The 23,041-nt window shown below is 67.3% G+C and overlaps 1 protein-coding gene across 12 annotated transcripts in view; it reads right to left on the bottom strand.

The window, feature by feature from the left end:
• Nucleotides 1-1,476: 1,476 nt before the first annotated feature.
• Nucleotides 1,477-23,041, bottom strand: part of RXRA (retinoid X receptor alpha) — a 49,348-nt gene continuing 27,783 nt past the window's right edge. For all 12 annotated transcript variants that reach the window (XM_082751198.1, XM_082751197.1, XM_082751189.1 and 9 more), the window contains exons 3-10: nt 21,665-21,815; nt 21,409-21,588; nt 13,365-13,534; nt 10,935-11,064; nt 9,259-9,391; nt 8,211-8,302; nt 6,468-6,573; nt 1,477-5,005 (exon numbers count right to left, since the gene is read on the bottom strand). In XM_082751198.1, the coding sequence (XP_082607324.1) occupies nt 4,858-5,005; nt 6,468-6,573; nt 8,211-8,302; nt 9,259-9,391; nt 10,935-11,064; nt 13,365-13,534; nt 21,409-21,588; nt 21,665-21,815 (1,110 nt within the window). In that variant the 3' untranslated portion in view covers nt 1,477-4,857. The remainder of the gene's footprint in view (nt 5,006-6,467; nt 6,574-8,210; nt 8,303-9,258; nt 9,392-10,934; nt 11,065-13,364; nt 13,535-21,408; nt 21,589-21,664; nt 21,816-23,041) is intronic.

The following is a 23,041-nucleotide window of genomic DNA, read 5'->3' as shown; positions in this document are numbered from 1 at the left end:
GGGGGGACGGCTCCGGGGAACTGGAAGGGATGGAGGGAGCCGGGTGGGCTGTGCCCCAGGGCGTCCAGCAGAGGGCAGTGCTGCTCCATTGCCGCGGCCTCCCTGCGCTGGGGAGCCATGGGCGGGGGCTGGTCTGGTCTGGGCGGTCCTGACTGAGGACTCCCCAGGGCTCCGCACACAGCAGGGAGGGTAGCCTGGGCCCCCTGAGCTCTGCAGCTGGAGGGCGGCCGGAACCGCTCGCCGGAACGGCCAGTAGGGTGACACTCGGAGAACTCGAGGTCACCAGCAGCCCCCGTTTAGGGACAGACGGGCCCCTTGCAGCACTAGGCGCTGGGGACTGAGCCCCTTCCCTGACTCCCCCTGCTCCCGCCCCTTCCTGCCTGAGGACTCCCCAACTTCCCTGCCCCCTCCACGGGTTCCCATCACTCGGCAGGCCACTGCCCTCACGCCCAGTGGTGGCACGAGCTCCCCTGTCCCAGGTGTCCGAAGCAGGCTGCCAGGGCTTCTCCCCAGCAGCTCCCCCATTTCCCGAGCTCCCAGCACCCTGCCCGGCTGCTTGCTGAGGGCGGAACCAGCCCCTCCCGGTCCCCTCTGTCCTGCGTCGCACTCCCAGAGGCCTTGTGAGGCCCCTGCACGCCGGTGTGCAAAGCGGGCACCTGTGTATGCAGGCTGTGCGCACGCGGTGTGTTCACAGTGTTAGGACGGTGTGTGCGCGCAGGTCACATGTACACGGACGCTGTGGGCGAGCGTTGCTGTGAACGCCTGTCCTGAGCTCTGTGTGAGAGCTGGGTTACGTGAGTGGAGCTGTGCGTGCACGTGCGCGTACACGGGCCGTGTGTGGACACGTGTTGTGGGCGCACCTGCTGGGGAGGGGAGACGCGGGCCTGCCTTGGTGAGGTTCGCTGCTCTGGCTGAAAGCGCCCCTCGCCTGCAGCCGGCCGTCTGTGTGGTGGCAGAGGACTCCAGGCCTCAGGGCACCCAGAGCCTCCCTGGGAAGGAGCTGGGGGAGGACACGGACACCCGTGCCCAACGGCAGCCAGGCCCGGCCCGGCCCCCAGACAGCACGGAGATGAAGAGCGTTTACGACACGGCACAGAGCAGGTGGGCCGTCATTACTCCGTTAGGAACGTGGCCCCTGGATGACGTCATTCACTCTGTGGCCCCGCATGAGTGCGCTGGCCCGTTTGGGCTGGGGCAGCCTGGGGCAGGGCGGGTGGCCACGTGCCCAGTGTCCAGTGAGGCAGAGGGGCCCACAGGGGCTCCATGAGGGCCGCGGAGCAGAGACCAAGGAAGGAGCACGGTCGCAGGATGGGGCGCCACAATCCGAGCCCCCCAACCCCCTGCAGGTCGGGCAGCAGCTGAGTTGCCCCCACGCCCGCGCCGCCCCCAGGAAGCCCTCCTGCCCCCTCGCACGGCCCGCTCCCGGCCCCACACAGGAAAGCCCCCAGCAGAACAAATGAGAACGGGAGTGTGATCTATTTTTAAACGCTCATATTTTGTTTCTCCTCTCACGTTTTCCTGTGTTTTTCTTTCCACGTTCTAACGCCGCTGTGGGTCCGCGCGCGGCACCAGGGGCGCCGGTGCTCCGAGAACAATCGCGCAGGGAAGAAAGTTCACAGTCAAACAGTCTCGGGAAGGCCAGCTGGCGACGGGGGAGAACAGAGCGAGGCTTCGAGAATCACTCAGAAGGGAAAGAAAACCCTGGACGTCCGGGGCCCACCCTGCCCAAGGGGAAACGTCCGTGCCGTCTGCACAAAGCCCGCGCTGCGACCTCGGCCGTGCGAGCGCTTCCCGGAGAGCGGTCTCTCTTCCAGCCCTAGAAGCAGAAACCAAACAAGTCCCACCCCCCCACCATCCACGGATACATGAGGGATAAAATTACATTTGTACAAAAATAGATTTTTTTTTTTTTAACCTTTCCCGATGCTTTAGACACTTTCTCTCTACTCTGTACTCATCACCCTCCAGAGGGCTCGCGGCGCGTCCCAGAGAGGGCCTTGCTAAGGGTCGGGGGCCAGTAAAGCTGCTGTTGCTCCAAAGCATCTGAAAATAGATGCACTCCTCGCCTTGAGATCCTCACGCAAACCCGGTTTCCCCCACGGAGGGTCCTCACGTACTTGCTTACGTGAAGCAGGTGTACAGGAAAACGGGGGAAGTCTCGATTAGAAACGAAGACAGAACGTTGGTGACTGCCCCGCGTGGGCCGTTGGCGCCGCCAGCCCCGCGCTGTCTCTGCAGCAGGACGTGTCATGCCACAGCCCCGCGCCGACAGGGCACGGGCCACGCGCCCAACTCCATGATGGGGACATCAGCTGACGGCCCACTGGCCGCACATCAGGCCGGGCCCTGCCGGCGGCCCCCACAGACCAGGGGGCTCCACGCGGCGTCCGTGCTTGCCGCGGGCTCAAATCTTCGAGGAACAGGAGACATGGAGAGCCGGGGGCGCGGGGCCCTCGCCCCAGAGACCGCGTGCTTCCGGGCGCGGAGGGCAGGTCGGCTTCCAAGCACAGCCCCTGCAGACGCAGGCAGAGTCGTCTTCGCTCCCTGCCCCCGATGTCACAGCGGGAACGTGAGTCCGCACAGCACTCCCGGGCCCGGCAGCTCCCAGGCCGGGCCGAGGCGGGGACGAGCGAGGTGGCCAGCAAGCTGATGTTAGTGCTGTCTTTAGAAAATTAAAGATTGTCCCACCAAAATAATAATAATAATAAAAATAATTACAAAAATCACCTTAATTGAACCAGATTGATAACACGACTAGCGGTCCGGTTAAATAAAGCTCCTAGCTCTCTGCCGAGCCCCGCACTGTCTCCCCACCTCCCCACCTCCCCCACAGCGCAGGAAGCACAAAGACAGCCGACAGAGGAGGGGACAGCCCCACGCGCCCACAGTGCTGCGCCCGCAGGCCGGACGGGCTGGGGGCTTCCGGCGTTCCCGGCCGGAGCCTGGGAGCCTCAGGGCTTTATGGACAAGCAGCCGGGGCCCCCGGGCCCATAACGGGGAGGTTCTGCAGAAGCCGACCCTCCAAGAGACCCAGCCCTGGGCTTCCTCCACAGAGGCCCCCATGTGCCCAAGGACCCTGGCAGTGGAGGGGCAGGGATGACGGGGCGCGTCCGACTGCAGAAGGAACCAGGGGCGTCGGGCGTGGGGCAGTCTACCGTCCCCACAACTGGGGGGACCCCGAGAGTCCCCGAGAGTGCCTGCGTCACTGCCTGTCACAACCAAGCCCCCACAGGCTTCCAAGACTTTCGGGAGAGTCTGGGAGCTGGGCAGCCCCTCCATGCTCGGCCCCTGCCACCCATGTGGCAGGGGACCCCTCCCCTCCTCAGGAGCCGCCGGTGGCAGAGGAAGGTGGCTTGCGGGCAGGCTTTCAGAGCCCTGGCCCGGCGCCTCACCGTCAGGTGGGCTGAGACCTCTGGAAGGCAAAGCAGGGCCACCTCCTGCCCCACGGGGCCTGGAGGCCCCGCCCTGCCTTGCCCTAGCTGGGAAACCAGACTCTGGGGAAGGCACCCCCAACCCAGGGCTGCTCATGGGGGCCCCAGGAGGGAAGCCTGGCTACAGAGCACCCCCTCGGGGGCTGAGGACACCAGAGCTGCCCACCTCCCCCGCCCCCTGCCGCCTCTGCTCGGGCCCCCAGCAGCGACAGACGCTGGGTTCGTGGAGTCTGAAGCGCAAGACCGGGAAGCACTCAGACCAAAGGGAGGGCGTTACAGTGCAAAAGAAGCCAGTTCAACCTGAGAGAGCCCTGCATGCCATGGAGCGCAGAGCGCCCCACCCCAGGAGGCCGCGCCCCTGCCCCGGCCGTGGAAACCCTGCAGAAGCAGGCACCAGCCTGGCCGGGGGTGCCGTCAGCCGGAGCACGTGCTGGAGCCCCACCGAGGCGGTCACTCCGACAACAGCCGGGCCGGCTGTCCCCGAGGGGCGTCCAGCTGCACGCCCCAGGACGCAGGCAGGCCACAGTCCCCGAGTCCAGGACTCGTCTGCACAGAACAGGCCGCCGGCGTCGGGGGCCCCCCCCCAATAGCTCCAGAGGAAGCCTGCCTGCCCCTTCCCACTGGGCTTATCTGCCCACGAGGCCTTCTGGCTCCACGTGCCCCGGGGGGCCCCTGGCTCCCTCCAACTGCCTGAAGACCCCCTGGACAAAGCACCCTCCTGCCTCCAACCTCTGCCCTCGACAGGTCAGCATGGCCCCGGACTTGGGGAAGGCCGGGAAGCGGGCTCATCCTGCAGAGACGGGGGCTGGCCTGCCCCTCTGCCCAGACTAAACCCACGGACAGGACTGAGGCCGGGCTGCACACGGGGTCTGCTCGCCCCGGCTTGCGTACGGCAATGCGGGGGGAGAAGCTGAAGCGGTGACTTGAAGAGAAAGGTCGGCGGGGAGGCGGGTGACCCCCAGCCCTGAAGCCTTGAGAGGGCCCTGGAACCCTGCTGGAGCAGCTCCTGTCCTGCTCGGCTTGGGGTGACACGGCAAGTCATCTTTGGAAAAGGGGCCGCTCACCCTTCACGGCGAGGGAAGCTGGCTCAACCCAGAGCCCCCCTCGCCTTGCTGGGGGGCAGGTGGAGTCTTTGTCCCCCTGCTCCTGAGCCTGGGTGGGGCACACCGGCAGGGGGCACCCAGGGGTGGGCCTGCGGCCCAGAGAGCTGGCCCCGCTACCCCAGGAAAGCTGGGACCCGGCTTCCCGCACGAGCAGCGCTGGGAACGGCGAGGTGGCAACACGGAGGCTTAGCAGGCTGCGTCCCCATGTCCGCAGAGGCCAGGCAGGGAAGGGGCAGGGGACGGGGCTCGGCTGAGAAGAGCAGCAGGCGGCCGGGCGGGAGCGGCCAGGCCGGGGGGCGGGCGCGAAGGACGGGCTGGCGGGCCTAAGTCATTTGGTGGGGGGCTTCCAGCATCTCCATGAGGAAGGTGTCGATGGGCGTGTCCCCGATGAGCTTGAAGAAGAAGAGATGTTCCAGGCACTTGAGGCCGATCGAGCGCAGGGCCGGCAGGCGCAGCAGCAGCTTGGCGAACCTGTGGGAGGGCCCGGTGAGGACGCGCCGGCCACCTTCCCCACCTCCACCCTCCACCGGGCACCCGGTGGCCTCCTGGGGACAGGACGGAGCCCGGAAGCCGCAGCAGCAGAGCCTGGCCTGTGCACAGCCTTAGGGAAGGGGGGGCTGGGCCTCTCAGGGAGCGGAGACGGCAGGTCCAGGCCTGGGAGCAGGAGCGTGCGCGGTAGCCACGAGGGTCCCGAAGGCCCGGGGCAGAGGGACTCAGGAGGAAGGATCAGGGGCGAAACGGCAGCTGCTGCAGGCTCGACAGAGCTTCACGGGGGAGTTAACAGATGTGGGCTTGCTCCGAACACGAGCAGGGAAGAGTTACGAAGATGGGTCTGAGCACTGGCAGTGCGTCCGATGGCGGCGGGGCGGTCAAGGCAGAGCGGCTCTGGGCCGGGGGAGCAGGTCTGGGCTCAACCCAGCCGTGGCTGATAAAGCACTGGCGTCCCCTGTGCCGCGGGCTGGCACCCACCCCTTCCCCAGAAACGGCTCTGCTGGAGCCGAGCCACAGGCTCAATCCCCAGACCCTGCCCAGCCGTGGGAGGAGATGAACAGGGAGGGGGGCGGGAGGTGCAGGGGCTCGGGGGGGTCGCCAGGCTCGGCTGCCGCGTTCCCCCCAGCAATGGCACGGACCCTTGAGGGGCCATGGGGCTCATTAATTATTCACAGCGTCTGTATTTTAGGGGAGAAAGCCCTGTGGTTGGTCTGGCGGCCACACAACCCACGTTTTAAGGCAAAAAAAACGCAGCAGAGGCTGGACCGGGGCCAGAGAAAGCGGTTTTCTGCTGAGCCGGCGAGATGGCTGCGGCGGGGAGCCAGGAAAAACAAGCCTGCCCTCCGTCCTCCTCAGCAAGTTTCACTTTAAACCGAACCAGATGAGGGCTGTGAGGAGCAAGGCACAGCCACCAGTGCCCGCAGCTGCGCGTGCGTCCGGCGGGGGGTGGCGGGGGCTGGCGGCCGGCAGGGGGGCATGGCCCTCCCGAGAGAGGCCCTTTGCGGGTGCGGGGGGGCGGACAGAGTCAGGACAAGACTCACGATGGCACCAAAGCCACAGACAGTCCCCCTTGTCAGCTGCCGTGCACCCGGCACTGTGGACCCCGGCACCCCCGGTGCCTGCACAGCTCTGCACACGGGTACAAGCGCCTATCATGTGCTGGCATCTGTCCCCGCTTCGGGCAAGCATGCCAAGACCCAGCTCTAGGGGAGCCCATGAGGGGCTGGGGAGGCCCTAGGGCACTGGCTGCACGCGGGCCTGTGTTTGCAGGGGCGGCGGGAGCGCCCGGGCACATCCCCCATGCCCCGCACGGGCTCCCCCCCACGGAGCAGGGTGCTGCCTTCTAACTCACACAAAGGTACCAGAAGGGCCGGGGGCAGTCCTGCCTGGGGCAGGGGTCACAGGCCCCTGAGGCCCCGAGGGAGGCCGGGCCGGGACTCACCTTCCCGGCTGCTCTGGGTACTTGTGCTTGCAGTAGGCCTCCAGGGACGCATACACCTTCTCTCGCAGCGCCTCCACCTCTGCCGGGTTCGAGAGCCCCTTGGAGTCTGCAGGGGAGGGGCCGCAGGTCAGCGGCCTCAGCCCAGACTGCTGCCCGGGGCACCCAGGCCCGCTCCCCACCGGGGGCCCGCCCGGCTGGGGCCAGCCGCAGCCGGACAGGCTCCGCCCCCAAGGCCGCCCCTCGAGTCCTAGCGTGGGTCCCGGCTTGCCACTCGCTGGACACGTGAACTGCAGCCCACGCCTGGACGTCCCGGCTCTCGGCTTCCCCATCGGGGGTCAAGTGCACTGGGCCACCGGCGCCCTCTCCCGGTCACCAGGGCAACCAGGCTGAAGTGGGAGCCGGCTGCACTGGGGACTCTGTTCCTCTGAGAGGGAGGAAAGCTCAGAACCATCACCCGTACGCAGGGCAGTGGGGGGAGAGGCTGACAGCCAGCCTGAGCCCCGGGACCCTGGGGCAGGAGCCCGTAGACAGAGGCGCCTGGGACGCCAGCCACCAAAGCCTCCAGGGCCCAGGGCTGGGATCTAGGGAGGCAGCGACGGGCGTCCCAGGGCTCGAGCAGGTGAGCCAGCCCGGCCCTTCCGACCCGGTCAGAGCCCACCCAGGCTGGTCCTCCTCTCGGCGTCCTCGTCTCCCGGGGCTCCCCACGACCCCATACGCCCACAGAGACGAACCCATCTCCCTCCACAGCAGCCACCATGTCACATGGTATCACGCTAGGGCTCAAAGGCCCCAGGTCTGGCCCCAGCCAAGGGTGGCCCATCCTGACAGGCCTGGGGCAGACGCTGGAGCCCACAGCTGCCCACTGCTACCATCTGAAGCCAGTGAGCCCCACAGTGGCTCCGTGCTGGGACAGGCCACCTCTGAGCCACAGACTGGGAGGCTCACACCAGTACCCTCACCCCCGGCAGGTACACCAGGGTCCAGTGCAAAAGCCGCAGGCCACCTGGAGCCCTGGCCACCTCAGGAACGCGCCAGGCTTCTCTGTAGCTCAGCACCCAGGCCTAGGGGGCCTCCGCTCTGGCCACGTCCTTCCTGCACCCGCAGCGAGGGACCCCGTGCCGGCAGCCAGGCCATGCGCAACCGCAACAGAGAGGGCGCCCGGCAAGGCTAAGCTGCGCGGCCCCGGCTCCCACGCAGGCAGGACCACAGGCTCAGAGCGTAAACCTGGGGAACAAGTGCCCCTGGATGTGCGCTGTCCCCGCAGGAAGACACTCATCTCTCCCACAGCCAGTTCCCTCAGCACTGGAGCTGACGAAAAGTGGGAGGTCCGGGCCCAGCGCCCCGGCACCATCAGGGCTTCCCCACTGGCTGGCCAGCTCCCCAGCTCCCTGCGAAGCCAGCAGCAGCCCCGAAGGACACTGCGCCTCTGTGTGCGCCGTCCCCCCACCGCCAGCCCGGGCTCCAGAACTTGCCCACTCCAAGTTCACGGAGAGGCTGCCTCTTCCAGGGCCCGGGATTCCAGGCAGAGCGGGGCCACGCTTTGGACGCAGCACCCAAACCACCACGGGTGAGCACAGCTCCCCAGGCCACGCCAGGTGTCGTGCTCACGAGCGCGGTGAGAAGGCGGCGGCAGGGCTCGTCTCCCCTCGCAAGCAGGGATGGGCGACGGGCCCCACGGCGCAGCGGCCGCGAGCGCTGGGGGCCTGGGGCTGGCCGGCAGGCCGTGGGCCGGGGAGGCCGTACCGGGGTTGAAGAGGACGATGGCGCGCAGGCAGCCGAGCTCCGTCTTGTCCATCTGCATGTCCCGCATCTTGGACACGAGCTCCGTCAACACCCTGCAGAGGAAGCGGGCCACCACCGCCGTCCAGTCAGACTGCGCCCCCCCAACGCCCCCGCCGGAAAGACCCTGAGGACAGGCTCCCTACGGCCCGAGGCCAGGCCCTGCAGCCCACGGGAGAGCTGCTCTCCCCAGGACGTGGCCTCCCTTCCCCTACCTAGCTGCCGGGCGGGGAGACATTTCGCTTTTTGTTACCAGACACTCGTGGCCAAAGCAAGCCGTGGCTCCTTGTCAGAGGGCAGGACTCTGAACCACCCCCGGCTGGCCCAGCCCCTGTGGGCAGTGGCGTGCGTCTGTCTGCAGCTCCCTGCGGCTTGAGCTCCCCGACCTCCTCTGCCTACTCACGGGCCCCCAAAACTCGACAGCCGTGCCCGGGGAGGGCTCAGCGGTCGGAGAGACGGGACAGGGAACGAAGGACGGTGGCCCAGGGAGGGCCTGGACAGTCACCCCGTGGAGCCGGGAGTCCCCGACGGTCGGCAGGCAGCACAGGGAACAGATCCCTGGGAGCCTGGAGGTCAGAGTCAGAGAGGACAGGTGCTCCAGAGGGTGCCCCGAGGCCACGGTCCCGTTCTGTTCACTCAAGAGGGCAAGGAGAAGCTGGGTGTCCCTGACGTCGCCTGCTGGAGTCTAAGCGCGCCCCCTGCCACCGTCGCCTCCCTCCCTAGCAGCTGGACACAGACGGGCAGCTCGGAGCATGGCGGGGGCCATGTCTTTAAACCCAAGCAGATCCCAGGAAGCCATACTTTCTAGAGGCCTCTGTGGACCCCAAGGCGCAGCCCTCCTAACCGCGCAGGGCTTCAAGGAAGAGAGCCGGAGGAGGCCCATCTGCCTGTCCCGCTGCGCGCTGGGTGTCCCCAGCACGGGGACGTGCAGAGGCGAGAACCTCGCCCTCCTATGTCCACATCGACACCCTCCGGTCACAAAGGGGGCCACAAACCCAGGCGGGGCTCCCACCTGTCAAAGATGGCGCCCACGCCTGCGCTGTGGGCGCTGTTCCGGTGGACGTGCAGCCCGGTGGCCAGGAGGATCCCGTCCTTCACGGTGATGGACCGGTGGGAGAAGGAGGCGATGAGCAGCTCATTCCAGCCTGGGGGGAGGAGGGGGCGTGGTCACACGGGGGCCCCCCGGACGGGCTGCCACTCAGCCCTCTGCAGGCAGCGTGCACTGTTGCAGAATGTCCCACAGGGGGTTCTGGGGACCCCGCATCCCAGGGATGTGGCACAGAAACGCTCCTGAGCACCAATGTTGAGGACATGCCTCTTCCTTCTGCGGTGCAAACTCGGGCAGTAAAGGCCCTGAGAAGTCCCGCACAGAACATCTTCTTTGGCTCTGTGTAACCCACGTGCTCCCCAAACCCACGCGTCCCGGGAGGTCCCTTCCCACACAGGCAGGACACTCGTGCCATGGAGGATGTGGGGATCCTCTCTGGGACGGCCATGGAGGAGCGGCCGCCCACCTGGTCTCAGCGGCAAACTCTCCAGCTGCGAGCATGCTACGTGGGGCACCACAAAATAATAGATTCTTAAACTAAAAAAAAACGCATCCTAGAGCCTCGGGCGGACGGGACACTCCCTCTACGTGTGCTCCCAGCAGAGACAAACCGGAGGAGGCGTCCAGGGTTAGGAGAAAGTATGGAAGCAAACCTCGAAATAGAAATGATTTCTGTGCCGGGCTCTCAGTGAGTCCCGTGGACGGGAGCCCCAGCCGCCTCCACAGAGATGGCCCTGTCCACAGCTACACTCCCGGGCCGAAGGCTCTGGGCTCCGCGGCACAGCGTCACGCCAGCTATCCCACTTCCGACCACCTACAGTCCTCCAGAACTAGAGCCCCATTTTTCAGAAGGAGAACCTGAGGCCCGGTGTAGGCCAGAGCTCACCCCATCACACAGGGAGTCAGGAGCCCCGGCCCCGACACCTTCGCCTTGTGGCTCTGGGCGTCAGGTGTTATGCCCCAACTGGAGGCACCCACAAGGCCAGGGATGAGTCCTGCTGCGGGCCACGCTGGCCCCAAGACCATCTGTCCCCCCACGGAGGGCGCACAATGCATCACTCTGCCTCTCCCTGCCAACCCCCTCCCCCGGGGCCTGCCCAGCGTCCTCCTACCTCTGGGCCGGCCACCACCTCTCCCGCTACCCCAAGCGCACCCAGAGCCCGGCAGGCATGGGGCAGGGCTGCCCTCTGACGTTCCCACGCACCAAGCACGTGCAGACGGCCCGGTGGGGCAGGAGGCCGGTGGGGTGGGGGTGCTTTCTGCCACCCCCCACGAAGGCCCAGCACCCCGCACAGCTGGCGACCCGCCCCTTCTGTCCCTCCAGCAGGAACCTGCACTCGGCGTGCCTGGAGCATGTCGGGAGCCAGGCCTGCCCCGAACCCCAGAGTCTGTGCTCCTACCCCCCGCGAGGAGCAGAGGCCTCAGGGCAGGGAAAGGTCGGAGCACACACCCTCCAGGGTCCCCAGACACGCCCTGACCCTCCGAAAGCCACTTAGAGACCCGAAACTGATGACCTCCTTGTGGGTGGGGGGGGCAGGGCCAGGCGGGAGCCCTACACTGCAGGAGAAAGGGGTGTCCCCCAGGTCCCCGCCCTCTGCCCCCACCGACCCTTCCCTGCCAGGGCCAACCCAGTCACTCACCTGCCCTCAGCAGGATGACCTGGTCGTCCAAGGGCAGCTCAGAGAAGTGCGGGACCCGCTTGGCCCATTCGACCAGCGTGAAGAGCTGCTTGTCCGCGGCCTGACAGATGTTGGTGACGGGGTCGTTGGGCTGGGCGGGGGAGAGACACCCACTGAGCGCCCGGCTGAGAGCACGGCCCAGACCGGGCTCCTGCTCCATGTGCTGCCCCAGCCCTGGGCAGAAGATCGGCCCCAGGCCCGTGGCCTCGCCCCCCGAGCCCGTGGCTAGTGCTGCTTTGCGCCCCGCTCTGTGGGCAAGATCGAGGGAGGGTTTGAGGGGGGTCCGGGTCATCGCGGGGTCCCCTGAGGAGGGAGGCTGGGGTCAGAGACGGGAGCCCGTGAGCAGGGGAGAAGCTGCCGGCTTGACGCCGGAGGAGGCCCGGGCCGAGGAGGCGGCACCTCCAGCAGCGGGAAGGGAAGGGACGTCCCCCCCAGAAGGAACCAGCTCGGCCACTCCGCGACTCGTCCCGGACGCTGCCTGCGGCCTTCCGACCTCCAGGACTGTAAGACACTGAAATCACTGCTGTAGGAAGGCCTAGGTGTGTGGGCCAAGTGCCCCCAGTCACAGGCAGGGAAACGGAGGGGGCGCGAGTGCCAGGCTGGGGGGCACTCTGAGGACAGTGGCCCGTGCCGACGCCTCTGGGTCACTTCTTCCTACCGGGTGTGGAGACCGCACACAGATGGGGGCATCAGAGGCCCTTCCAGAAACTTCTAGCCAGAAGAGACTCTCCCCTCATTGTCACAGAGGAGGGAACCCAGGTGGGCCTCAGGGAGTCCCCTCGGGGCTCCTGACCAGCGGACCCTCTGGGTCCTGAGCGAGGGGAGGACGACAGCCACACACGATGGCCGGGGCGTCCTCTGAAGAGCCCCCCGCCTGGACAGCAAACAGCTGCCGCACAGGGAGGCGCAGTCTGAACGCCCGGGGCCCGCGGGAAGGGCCCGCTGAGGGCACATGTGGGAGGCCCGGTAACAAAGTGGCACAGAGGCCACAGGGTTGGAAGGGGCTGGGGTGTGCAGCCGGGGACACGGAGCTGCACACACAGGCGTCAGCCAGGGTTTCTGGGGCACAAGGGACCCCCAGCCCAGGGTGCCAACACCCAGAGCGCCCCCACACTGGCCCTCACCCCAAGTCCCTCCTCCGTCCCCGGCAGCAGATTCGGTGCAATCCAGAAACCCGGGGCCCTGTGCCACACCCCGCGGGTGTTCCTCCCACCCCGCGATTCGCACGGGCACAGGGGCCACCCACATGGAGTCCCCGCGTGAGACGCACCCAGCGGCCAGCACGCCAGACGCCAGGGCTGGGTTCTAGTGCATTCCACCATGGCCAGACTCGGCTCCTCAGAGGCTCGGGGCAGCCCCGTGCGGGGAGAGCCCAGGCCCAGGCAGGCAGGAAGGCAGGCACTTGCTGGGCACGAGATGACGCTCCCTGCTCAGCCGGCCCCTCTGTGGGGTCCACACCAGGGAGCAGAGGGCGGCCCCGGCTGCTCCTAAGAATGTCCTGGCTTAGCAACCCTCTGCCCACTTCCCAGTTCCTTCTGGAGTTCCTGTGCAACCGTGAACGCCTCGAAGCTGGCCTCCCCTCCCCTCACTGGGACTGCAGGGGTCGGCCCCATGTGCGCCTTCTCCCTGACAGGGCACGGATCTGAGGGGGGCCGCGGTGTGCGGGGAAGTGCAGGGGAACAGGCACGGCCCATCACCCGGCCACGGGGGCCTGGCGAGCACACGGGACCCTCCCAGCCTGGGCTCTGTGTGAGTGCCCACGGGCAGGCGGGGTCCTGGCTGGAGCTGGGCCGTGACCAACCACCACCTCCAGGCACCAACACACCACACGCCCCACTACTGGCTGCCGCGTGCTGGGGGACAGGAAGGAAGCCCTGTGCCCCGTCATGGGGCCAGACACAGCTTTGCAGGGCCATGAAGGCAGGCCGGCGGGAAAGGGGCCCCCGGGAAAAGGGACACCTCGGGCCAGACAGAAGCCTGAGGAGGAATCAGGGGGAGCCACACGTGCAACGGCCCTGGAGTTGCAGGGCACGAGCTGGTTTTGTCCAGCACGGTGGGGGCCGCTCTGGGCCAGGCGGAGGACAGAGGGAGGGAGGCTGCTGTGACCTCAGGGTCAGCCACAGGGCTCTGATCCCAGCCCTGACCCCACAAGAGGACACAGGTGAAGCCACCCCGCGGCCTGCACGCCGGGGGCAGGTACAGGACTCCCGAGACCCAGCTGAGCAATGGCCCGAGGCCACAAGCAGCCGGACCGCACGTGCTGTGTCCTGGCGTTCAGCGCTGGCCCTGACAGCTGGGGCCTCCAGCACCACCCACCAGGGGCCAACGGTCCCCGAGCAGTGCTGGCCTTGCCGCCCCGGGGGAGGCCGTGTGCGCAGGGGCAGAGCTCACCGAGTTGGGGTTCAGCCCCATGCTTGCGTCCACATGCGTCTCGGTCTTGGGCTCGACGGCCAGCTCCGCCTCCAGAATCCTCTCCACCGGCATGTCCTCGTTGGCGCTGCTCGTGGACTCCACCTCGCTCTCGTTCCTGTCCTTGCCCCGCTGCCTCTCCTCCTGCACGGCTGCAGGGGGCGGGGGGGGGGCGGTCAGCCCGCGACTCCCTCAGCCGTCAGGAGCCAAGCAGCCCCAGCCGAGCCAGCGCGCCCGCCGGGGCCACAGAGGGAGGCATGGCTCAGAGCTGGACAAACCCTGCCCCACCTCTGTCCCAGGTCTGGCCTCTGGTGGCCAAGAGTGCCCAGAACACAGGGTACAACCACCCTACATTAATCCACCCAACACACCGGGCCACACCAGCACCCGTCCAGGGCCAGGCACACAGCGGCCAGAGTACACAAGGCCGCTCTCATGCAGCTGACTGGTTGCTGAGCAGCACTCCCAGCATACAGTGAAAAAAGCTTCAATGGACTATGGACTCCAACAAAACCAGGAAGGCTTCCCGGAAGAAGTGGCAAAAAAAAAAAAAACAGGTAACAGTTCAGGCAGAGGCGGCAGCATGTGCAAAGGCCCAGAGCCGGAACAGAGCCGCTCCTGATGAACGGAGACCTCTCCCACTGGCTGGAGAAACACCGCAAGGGGTACTGGTGGGGGGCAGGAGGCACGTTCCTGCACAGGGTCTGACGAGCCACAGGAGAGAGACAGCACGGCACATGCGTCTCCAGCTGTAGAAAGAAGAAGGGTCCCAAGGGAGACCAGAAGCTGGAGGCCAATCCCTAGTGTGAGCCAGGATGCCCCGGGCTGGCCTGGTCGGGGTTGGGGGGGAGGGCTGAGCACAGGGGTGGTCAGAGGGTGGTCAGGGGGTGGCCTAGCAGGGAGGAAGCCTATGCAGGGAGACAGAGAGGCAGAGACGGAGGCATTGACTTCCAAGCAGCCCCACGGAGCCCCACGTGGAGAGGTCTGCTTACAGACCTTGGGCCACGGACCCCCACCCCCCAGAGTCCCACTAGCCCCCGACACGGCTCCTGAGGTGGCTGCGGCCCCCCGGGCTGACCCCCGTCTCCTCCCCCTCTGCTTTGGTACGAGCACCAAAGGCCCTGGCCTGGGGCAAGCGAGTCAGCAGTGGGGAGACGTGCCACGGGCCGGGAAGGGCTCTCCACGTGGCGCTGGTCAAGCCTGAGATGGCTAGGCTCTGGGGCCCCCAGAGGCTGTCAAAGCAGCACCAGGACGGGCCTCCCCCAAGGCCACCCTCTGCAGTCATGCTCTCCTGAGCCCCAGACGCGTTGACACGCCCCAGCACCAGACCCCTGGGTGGCCACGGCCTCCGCAGGGCCGGCTCTCTGCCCCTGCCCCAGACAAGACCCTCGGCTTCTTGGGGCCCCTGGAGACCCCATCACAGAGTGGGAGCTTGGTGACGGGACTCAGACCTCCGTCCACATGCCCATCCCAGAGGAGAGGAAGAGCCTGGAAATGGCCCCACGCTGCAGAGCCCAGGGGCACTGATGAAGCTGGGCCCACTCCAGCTCCGGAAGGCTCCTCACCAGTGAGGACGCACACACCGGGCCTGGGTCCCTCACAGCACCCCAAGCAGCTCCGGCTGCTCACCCCTTACCAGAAACCCCAGGGCTCAGAACAGGGCAGCAGCCATTCTCAGGAGATGGCCCCGGGCAGCCCCTCCTCCAAAGACCACCGCCAGCAGACCAGGCTGCTGGGCCCAGCACACTCCACGGGCCCTGCAGAACCTTCACCGGACAGATGCCCAGACCACCCGACGGGAGCTCGGGCCACGTGGCAGCAGCTCCCACCACCTCCCACCACCTCCCAGACCCTCACCACCCCCGTCCCTGATCACGCTCCGAGGCTCTGGTACACAGCTCGCTGCGGGGGGCCCCAGGGCAGAGCATGGAGATCACACACAGTGACGTGCGCGGGGGGCTGAAGCCGCCCAGGGCGCGCCCCCGCAGAGAAGCCAGCTCAGGTCAGCGGAGTCCGACAGCTGTAGGTAGGGCCTCGGGCCCACCGCCCAGCTTCCGGCCAGCCTGGAGGGGCCGGCTCAGCCAAGGGGCCTCGAGGCCTTCCCAAGGCTACCAGCCGCACGCTGGGACCTCTCTCCCTCCGCCGGGTCTTCCTTAGGCCACCTCCCACTCCCTATCTCTGACCCATCGCAGACTGACATCCCCAAAACCAGGTTGGAGCCCCAGTCCCTGCAGAGCCACAGCCTGGCACCCCGCCGTCACCCCTCACGCTCCTGTGGGACTCCACACTCAGTGCCCTCTTTCCGGGTCCAGCGTCCTGGGGCAGGACCTTCTGGAGAGCAGAAGATACGGCCCCTCCCGGGGCTTCCTGAGTGCGACAGCCCTGGGCCTTCGACGGAGCTGGGCTTCCTCTCCAAGGGCCGGAGCTCTCCAGGGGACCACACATAGTACCCCTCCGAGAAACCCTGGACCCACCCCCCGGCTCTGGCTCTGAGGGCCCAAACTCAGACCGTCTGACCCGTCCCTCTCCCCTCGGGCCCTGCGCTGGCTTCGGCAAACGCTGAGGCACCAGCAGGAGGGCGGGTGACGCGGTTCTGGCACCCTCTCTGCCCAGCCTTGGCTCCCAGCGGGCCCTGCTTCCCGCGTCCGCAGCTCCCAGGATCGGCCGGTCCTCACTGCTCTCACGCCTGCAGCCCAGGGTGTGGGGGGTCCCCGATGGTGCTGGCCCCAGGGGTTCCCACAACATGGCCCACAGCTCCCTAACCGTCCACATGAACACCTCTTGACCACCCGTGGGCCCCTGAGGGCAGGCCCCATGTCCCTCGTGCACGGACAAGTGGCTGTCCGGGCCCAGCCCCGAGCCAGAGGCTACGCTCTCTGGGACCCAGAGCACGACTCAAGCGAGGGACTTGCCATCCACACGGCGTCAGCCAACACCTTCACGCCGCACCAGCTGGGCCAGGAGCCCCGGCAGGAGGCCCCAAGTCCGAGCCACTGCGAGCTTAGCTCTTCCACAGACTCGGACAGCAGGGGTGTCCACGGGGGCTCGAGCCGGCATGGCTGCGGCCGGCTGCCCGTCCTCTGGCCCCTCCCCAGCCGGGCCTCCGGACGCCAACAGGGGGTGGGGGCTGGGCCCCTCGTCGGTCCTCCTCGGCCACAGGGGGTGAGAGTCCAGGAGAACCACCCGAGCCACAAGGCCGGCAACCAGGGTGACACACCCGCGTCCAGGCGGGCCCGTGTCCCTGAGACCCCGAGGATGGGGTGGTCTTCCAGGTCTGTGCTCTGGGCAGAACCCGAAGCTGTTAGAGCCAGGAGGCCGCCAAGAGGCACCTCGTCTTACCAGCTGGGGCGACAGGCCCGCAGCAGCCGAGGGGCCCGGCTGAGCTCACGGAACAGTGGGCGGCTCCAGGCTCAGGAGTCGGGCAGCCCGGCCTCCTGGGTCCTGCCCCGCCCTGGACAGCCCTGTGGCTGCGCGTGCTCGGCCCCGGAGCGGGGAAGCACCGTGCTGGCCCCGGGCGGGACCCTCGAGGCGCTCACAGCTCCGTGCCTCCTGCCCCCACACTCCTCACACGCGGCCGGTGGTGGGTCTCCTCTCACTGCACAGACGGGACGGACGGGGTGGCCGTAAGGCGGGGGCAGCACCCAGAGTGGGGTGGAGGTCCCCAGCACCTGCCTGCTCCGTGGGGGCGGCGCGAATTAAGGAGCCAACGCTCCGTGAGGCACTTTGAAGCCGCGGAGGCCGGCAGCTCCGCATGGCATCATTATAAATATTATGGTTTTATTTATAGACACGGAGGGGGCAGGAGGGAGCCCGGGGACTTATGTCTTGCCAGCTCAATCACCTTTCAGACAGAGTCATGTTTGCCTTACGTTGTGCTGGCGCCGGGAAGCCTCAGGCAGGAGGCGTCTGCGAACACGGGGCCTCATTATACCCGAAGGCCGGAGCCCTGTGGGACCCTGGGAAGACCACAGAGGCACAGGCTGGGAGGGGGTTCCACACCCAACAAGACCGGGGTCCCGAGCATCTGCAGAGATGCTGATGTGGGGATGGGGGGGCAGAGCAGGCCACCCCCGTCCTGGTGCCCACCGCCACCCCTCCCGGCTGCTGGGCTGGGCAGGAAGCCAGGACGTGGGCAGGGGGTGTCTCTGGAAGGCAGCACCCCAGCCTGCTGCCAGTTGGCTGGGCCCTTCCTCTGTCCCGTGTACAGCCCCAGGACAGACAGGACTGACGGCCCAGAGCCCCTTCGTCCGACCCAGAGAAGGAACCATCCCGCCGACCGGCTCTCCAGCTCAGCGGACACGTCCCTCCCGCTCTCCGGGTACTCAGTCCAGGACAAGGTGTCGGCATGCAAGAGTGACCCTGCACATGCTCTCTCTCTCTCTCACACACACACACACACACACACACACACACACACACACGCTCTCCGCTCTCCACCCCACATCACCGCTGTCCTGTTCCGCAGGGAGCCGCTGCGCCACCATGGTCACCTGAGGAAACAGGCACAGGCAGTCACCCACTCGATGTCACCGGGGCGGTGCGGGAACCCAGCTGGGCTCTTTGTCCACAGCAGGAATGTGTGGGGTACTTGTGCAAGCACACACACACACACACATGCAAACGTGCACACACACAGACACACACGCATGCACACACGTGGTCAGGTGACGGAGCTCGGAAAGCAAAGGGAGGCAGGAAGGAAGCAGGGAGAGGCCTTCCTGGAGGGGAAAGAAGGAAGCAGAGAGGCGGGCAGCAGGGCGCTCCTCCAGCCCGGCGGGCGTCACCCCAGGTGGGGCCAGGCCCCCATCAGACCAGGAGCGCCAGCAGCGCCCCCCACCAGCCCTGCCACCGTGCGCTCCAGCAGACAGGCCCGGGCACAGCCTGGCCGGAGGCCGGCATTCCCACCTGGGCCGCAGCCCCCACCTCCCCGGGAATGCGGCTGAGCGAGTCCCAAGCCGGTGCTTGTGTACGCAGGCCCCTGCATTGCCCAACAGAGATGCTATCTGCCAGCACCAAGGAGGGGTCTCGGTCCCTTCTGAGCCAGAGCGAGCCACTCCTGAGCTCTCCCTGAGGGTCAGCCAGTCCGGATGCCAACCCCGAGCTGCTCCGTCCCACGCTGCATTGGGGGACACCGTCTGGGTGCAGCCCGCTTCCTCGCTCGTCCCGGGGCCCTGATCACAAGCTTCCCTGCAGGGCCCCGCAGCCCAGGCCAGCCTGGAAGCCAACACCTCCCATCCTCTGCGCTCCAGGCCAAGCCTGGCTGGCACGGCCCCCACTCCCCGGGGGTGCCGCGCTGCCCTGCTGCTGCCAGGGGCCTCAGTTCGTCTCCGAGACAACAAAGAGGAAAGGAGCGGTTTCAGGAGAGTTCCGGGGGGACAGGGCAGTTCCCAGCACCCAGCCACAGGCCTCGGGGCCTGGGAGACCCTGGAGCTCCCTGCTGGACCGGCGCCAGAGTCACACTGGGGCCACTGGTCACTCCACTCAAGACAGAGGCTGTGCACTGGGCCCCGAGCACTGAGCAAGCACAGGGAAGGGGCCCGGCTGCGTGCTGCTGTGTTTCGGGCAGGAGAGAGCTCCGTGGGAGGGTTTTTACTGCCCGTTCGTGACTTATAAATCCAATACAAGGCAAGAAGCAGGTGGGCCCTGCCAGGATCAGGTATTTATCTAACGGCCCATAACTCAGGTCTTGAGAGCCATGTGCTACCTCAGGAACGCACCCAAAGCACCAGATTTATCCATCAGATGAGAGAGCAAGGCAAGAGACACACAGGCTGGAGCGACTCCGGACCGAGCTGACGGGGACAGCCCAGCCCCCCCACCTCTGCAGCCCGTCTGTCTCCGAGAAGCCCAGCAGCACGGGCAATGGGGCAGGGTGCCCAGTGAGGCCCTGCACACAACACCCTATCCCCGAGGGCACCAGGGCAGGAGCCAGACCAGGCCTCTTCCTCCCTGGGACCCTGGAGCTGCACTGGGACAAGACGGGCTTCACCCAGTCTCTCCCAGGACGGGCAGGGGAGGCGGCAGCTGGAGTCTGATGGCGCCCAGGCTCCAAAGCAGCCAGGCTGAGGAAGAGCTCAGCATCTCCGCAGCCGTCCAGGGACCTGGGGGGAGGGTCACTCTCTGGGGCCTGGAACGGCGTCCGGGCCTCGCGGAGCAGCTCTGCCGGCTCGTGTTCTCGGCCTGAGCACACGCACGCCCTCTGGCTGGGCTCACACTCTCCCTACACCCTCCAGTCTTAGGGCATCAGGCTGGACATCGGCCCGCAGCTGGGTTCCCCGACTGACACGGACCCCACCGGGGGCGAGGGCCTGCCTGGTAACATGACAATCATGGTCAGCGGACGCCTGCCCACAGCTCAGTGCTCGCGCCCAGCACCCAGCATGGCGCCTGGCACCAGGAGAGCTGCCTTGGCAAGCCAGCGGTCTCGGCACTAACCCAGGCTTGCCCTGTCTTAGGCTGTCCTCAAGGGAGCCCGAGCCTCCCGCAGCATGCCGGCACCCAGCCCTCTGCCCAGGCCCCACACCTGGGCACACACCGGTCTACTGCCTGCGACATGCTTGCCCTGCCCGAGTTCCTGTCCCAGCAACAAAGCTGCATGGACCTCCCCCAGCAAGGCCTCCCTGGTTCCAGCGGCATCCAGGGGAACCGGGGCCAGATGCACACGTCCCCCGGCCGGGCACAGGCTTCCTCCACCCGAGATGGCCTGCGGAAGGAGGGCAGCACTGGGAGCCAGACGCCTGCGTGCCACCTGGCGTGCGACCTCAGGCAAGCCCTGGACCCTCGGCTTCAGCCCCTCCACCTGCACGAGGAAGAGTGGGTGGACCGAGCAGTACAGGGAACAGGCACCCAACCAGAAGGCCTGGGGGCACCCACTCCCCACGGACGGCGCCGGCCCCTGCGGCTCAGTGCCGGAGCCCGCGGCTCCCCTTGCCGGGAGCGGCACCGTGTCCTGCTTGTCCCCTGCAGCCCGGAGCAGGAAATTCTGCAGGACCGCACGGCCCGTCTGGGTCTCAGCTTCTCCCCAAGCACCAGAGGAGCTAGAAAAGAAAATGAGAGGACAGCCACAGGCACCGCAGGTGACAGTCCTTGGCGGTGGGCCACCAGCCTGGGGACCGCGTCAGAAGCAGCGGCAGCTCAGACAGGAGCAGACACGGAGCCCCTGATTCCCACGAGGCCCTGGGTACGAGCGCCAGCGACATGGGCCCCTCCCGCTGCATCTGAGCCCAGGAGCAGAGTAACCCAGGGAATGAGCCAGCAGGATGCAGCGGTCGGCAAGCCTACAGATGGGGAAACTGAGGCCCACAGGGAGAGGCTGGGCAGAGGGAGGTCACACTGCCACGCTGGGGCCAAGGACTCGGGCCCAAGTCTGGCTGAGTCACTTAACAAGTTCAGTGGCCTCAGGGGAGTGACCTTCCATGCCAGCTGTCCCCCTGCCCTGCCCCTAACAAACTGTCCATAAAGCAGGCCCCCATACCCCAGCCCAAGAGTCCGACTGCTCTGAGGACCCAGGGAGCCTCCTCCAGGTGCGCAGAAGGAAGCGGGGCCCAGGGCAACCCCGGCACTTGGTGGGCTTGGGGACACCTGCTCGGTCTCCAGAGTGTCCTGCTCCGGTCCGCCCCCTCTTCCGTGCTGTCCCCGCCCTGGCCGCCTTGATCAGCCCCTGGCCAGACCCCGAAACGCCGCTCAGGAAACGCAGGCACCCGCGGCCCTGGGCTCCTCCCGCCCCGACCGCACCTCCCACCTCCCACCTCGGCCCTCACGGTGCTTCTGACCTGGCCCGGTGCCCCAGAAACCACGCACCGGGTTGCCACGACCTCATGGCACGACCACGAGGAGGGTTTGATCGACGCTAGTCCATCACCGGGCTGGAAGGACGGATGTCCCCCCTCAGCGATCCCGGGCACGCAGCAGGTGCCAGGGAAGGTGGAGCAAAGCCCCCGCGCAGCCCCGCGCCCGCAGGCAGCGAGCACCCAGGCAGGCGGGACGCAGCGGCGCACCCCCCACCCCGGCCGGCGCCCGCGCCCACCTTCCCGCTTCATGCCCATGGCCAGGCACTTCTGGTAGCGGCAGTACTGACAGCGGTTCCGCTGCCGCTTGTCGATCAGGCAGTCCTTGTTGTCCCGGCAGGTGTAGGTCAGGTCCTTGCGCACCGTCCGCTTGAAGAAGCCTTTGCAGCCCTCACAGCTGTAGACCCCGTAGTGCTTGCCTGCGGGGAGAGGCCCATGACCGCGCCGCCCCGGCCGGCCCCCGCGCCCCGCCCGTCGGGTCCCGTGGCGGCCTACCTGAGGAGCGGTCCCCACAGATGGCACAGATGTGCTTGGTGAAGGACGCCATGTTCCCTGAGGGGTGGGCCGGAACTTTGAGGACACCATTGAGGCCGAGGGGAGGCTTGATGTCCTCGCTGCTGCTGACGGGGTTCATGGGTGAGCTGAGCTGAGGAGGGACAAGTGGGGGTGTCCGGTGGGTCGGCACGGTCCCCAGCACCTACCCCGCGGTCGGGAGCCGCCAACATAACCCCACTTTACAGAGAGGGAAACCGAGGCTCAGAGGGGGGCCCTGCCCGCCACAGGCCACACAGCTCGGGAGGGGCAGGGCCTAGTTGTGCTGAGCGGCCGCCAGGCTGCAGGAGGCTGCTCTGCCCACAGCCGACCCAGACCTCAGGGGAAGACCCCTGAGGCCCTGCTCATGCCCCCGCCCCTCATTCAGCTAAGAACAAGAACCGGGCCCCATTACTGCGCACGCCCTGGACAAGACCGCGTGTACTCGCCACCGTCCCCGTGAGGCAGGCACTCGGGGGAACCGCGACCCACAGATGGTGGGTGCCAAGGGCTGGTCCCAGCAGACCAGAGAGTCGGGCTCCATGTCAGCAGGCCACCCTGCCAGGGCCTCAGGGATCAGAGTGGGGGTCCCGGGTCATGTGGCTCCAGGCGTGCAGGGCCAAGCCAGCACCCCCTCGGCGCCCAGCCCCGCCCCGCCTGGAGGAAGCGTGGGAAACTCACCAGTCACCCCGGCAACCGCCGGTGGCTGTGACACAGCGGTGACACAGCAGTTTTGGTTCTGCTGCGTCCAGTCCAGGGCTGCTGTCAGCGCCCAGAGATGCTCCCCACGGCAGCCCACAGGCCAGCCCCTCTCCCCCGGTGCCAGGACCCCAGCCGCGCGGCACCCCCGCACCCCCACTTCTGCAAACCCGATGGAGGCGGAAACCGGGTGATGCGGGCGTCCGTGGGGAAGGGTGGCAGGCACCACACTGTCCCCTGGTAGCCCCGGGCCCCTCCTGCCAGTGGGAACCTCGCCTCCTTCCTTCCCCACGGCCCCCAAACTGCCCCCCACCCCTTTCCTCAAGGGGCAGGAAGAGCGTGGGCTCAAGGCACACGAAGCAGAAACCACCCAAAGCCTCCTTCCACGTGGGCCTCCGTGTGGTCCCCCGCCCATTCTCGGTCCTGGGCCGAGCGGCTCCGTGAAGACACTTAACCCTCGCAGGACCCGGGTGGGGCACCGCGAAGAACAGAGCAGCCCCCCGGCAAGGCCAGCAGGCCCACTTGCTCCGTCCCCAGGCGCCAGAAGCGCCCCCCAGGGAAGACAGGGGCCTGAGCAGGGGCTCAGTCTGTAAGAGCCCCAGAGCCCACACCGGGTTCATGTGTGCGTGCCCCTCAGAGCGC

Source organism: Mustela nivalis, assembly GCF_964662115.1.
Source record: "Mustela nivalis genome assembly, contig: HAP1_SCAFFOLD_2706, whole genome shotgun sequence".
In the NCBI taxonomy this organism is placed as follows: Eukaryota; Metazoa; Chordata; class Mammalia; order Carnivora; family Mustelidae; genus Mustela; species Mustela nivalis.
Note: the sequence above shows the minus strand (reverse complement) of the source record. Positions and strands in the feature narration are given on the sequence as shown.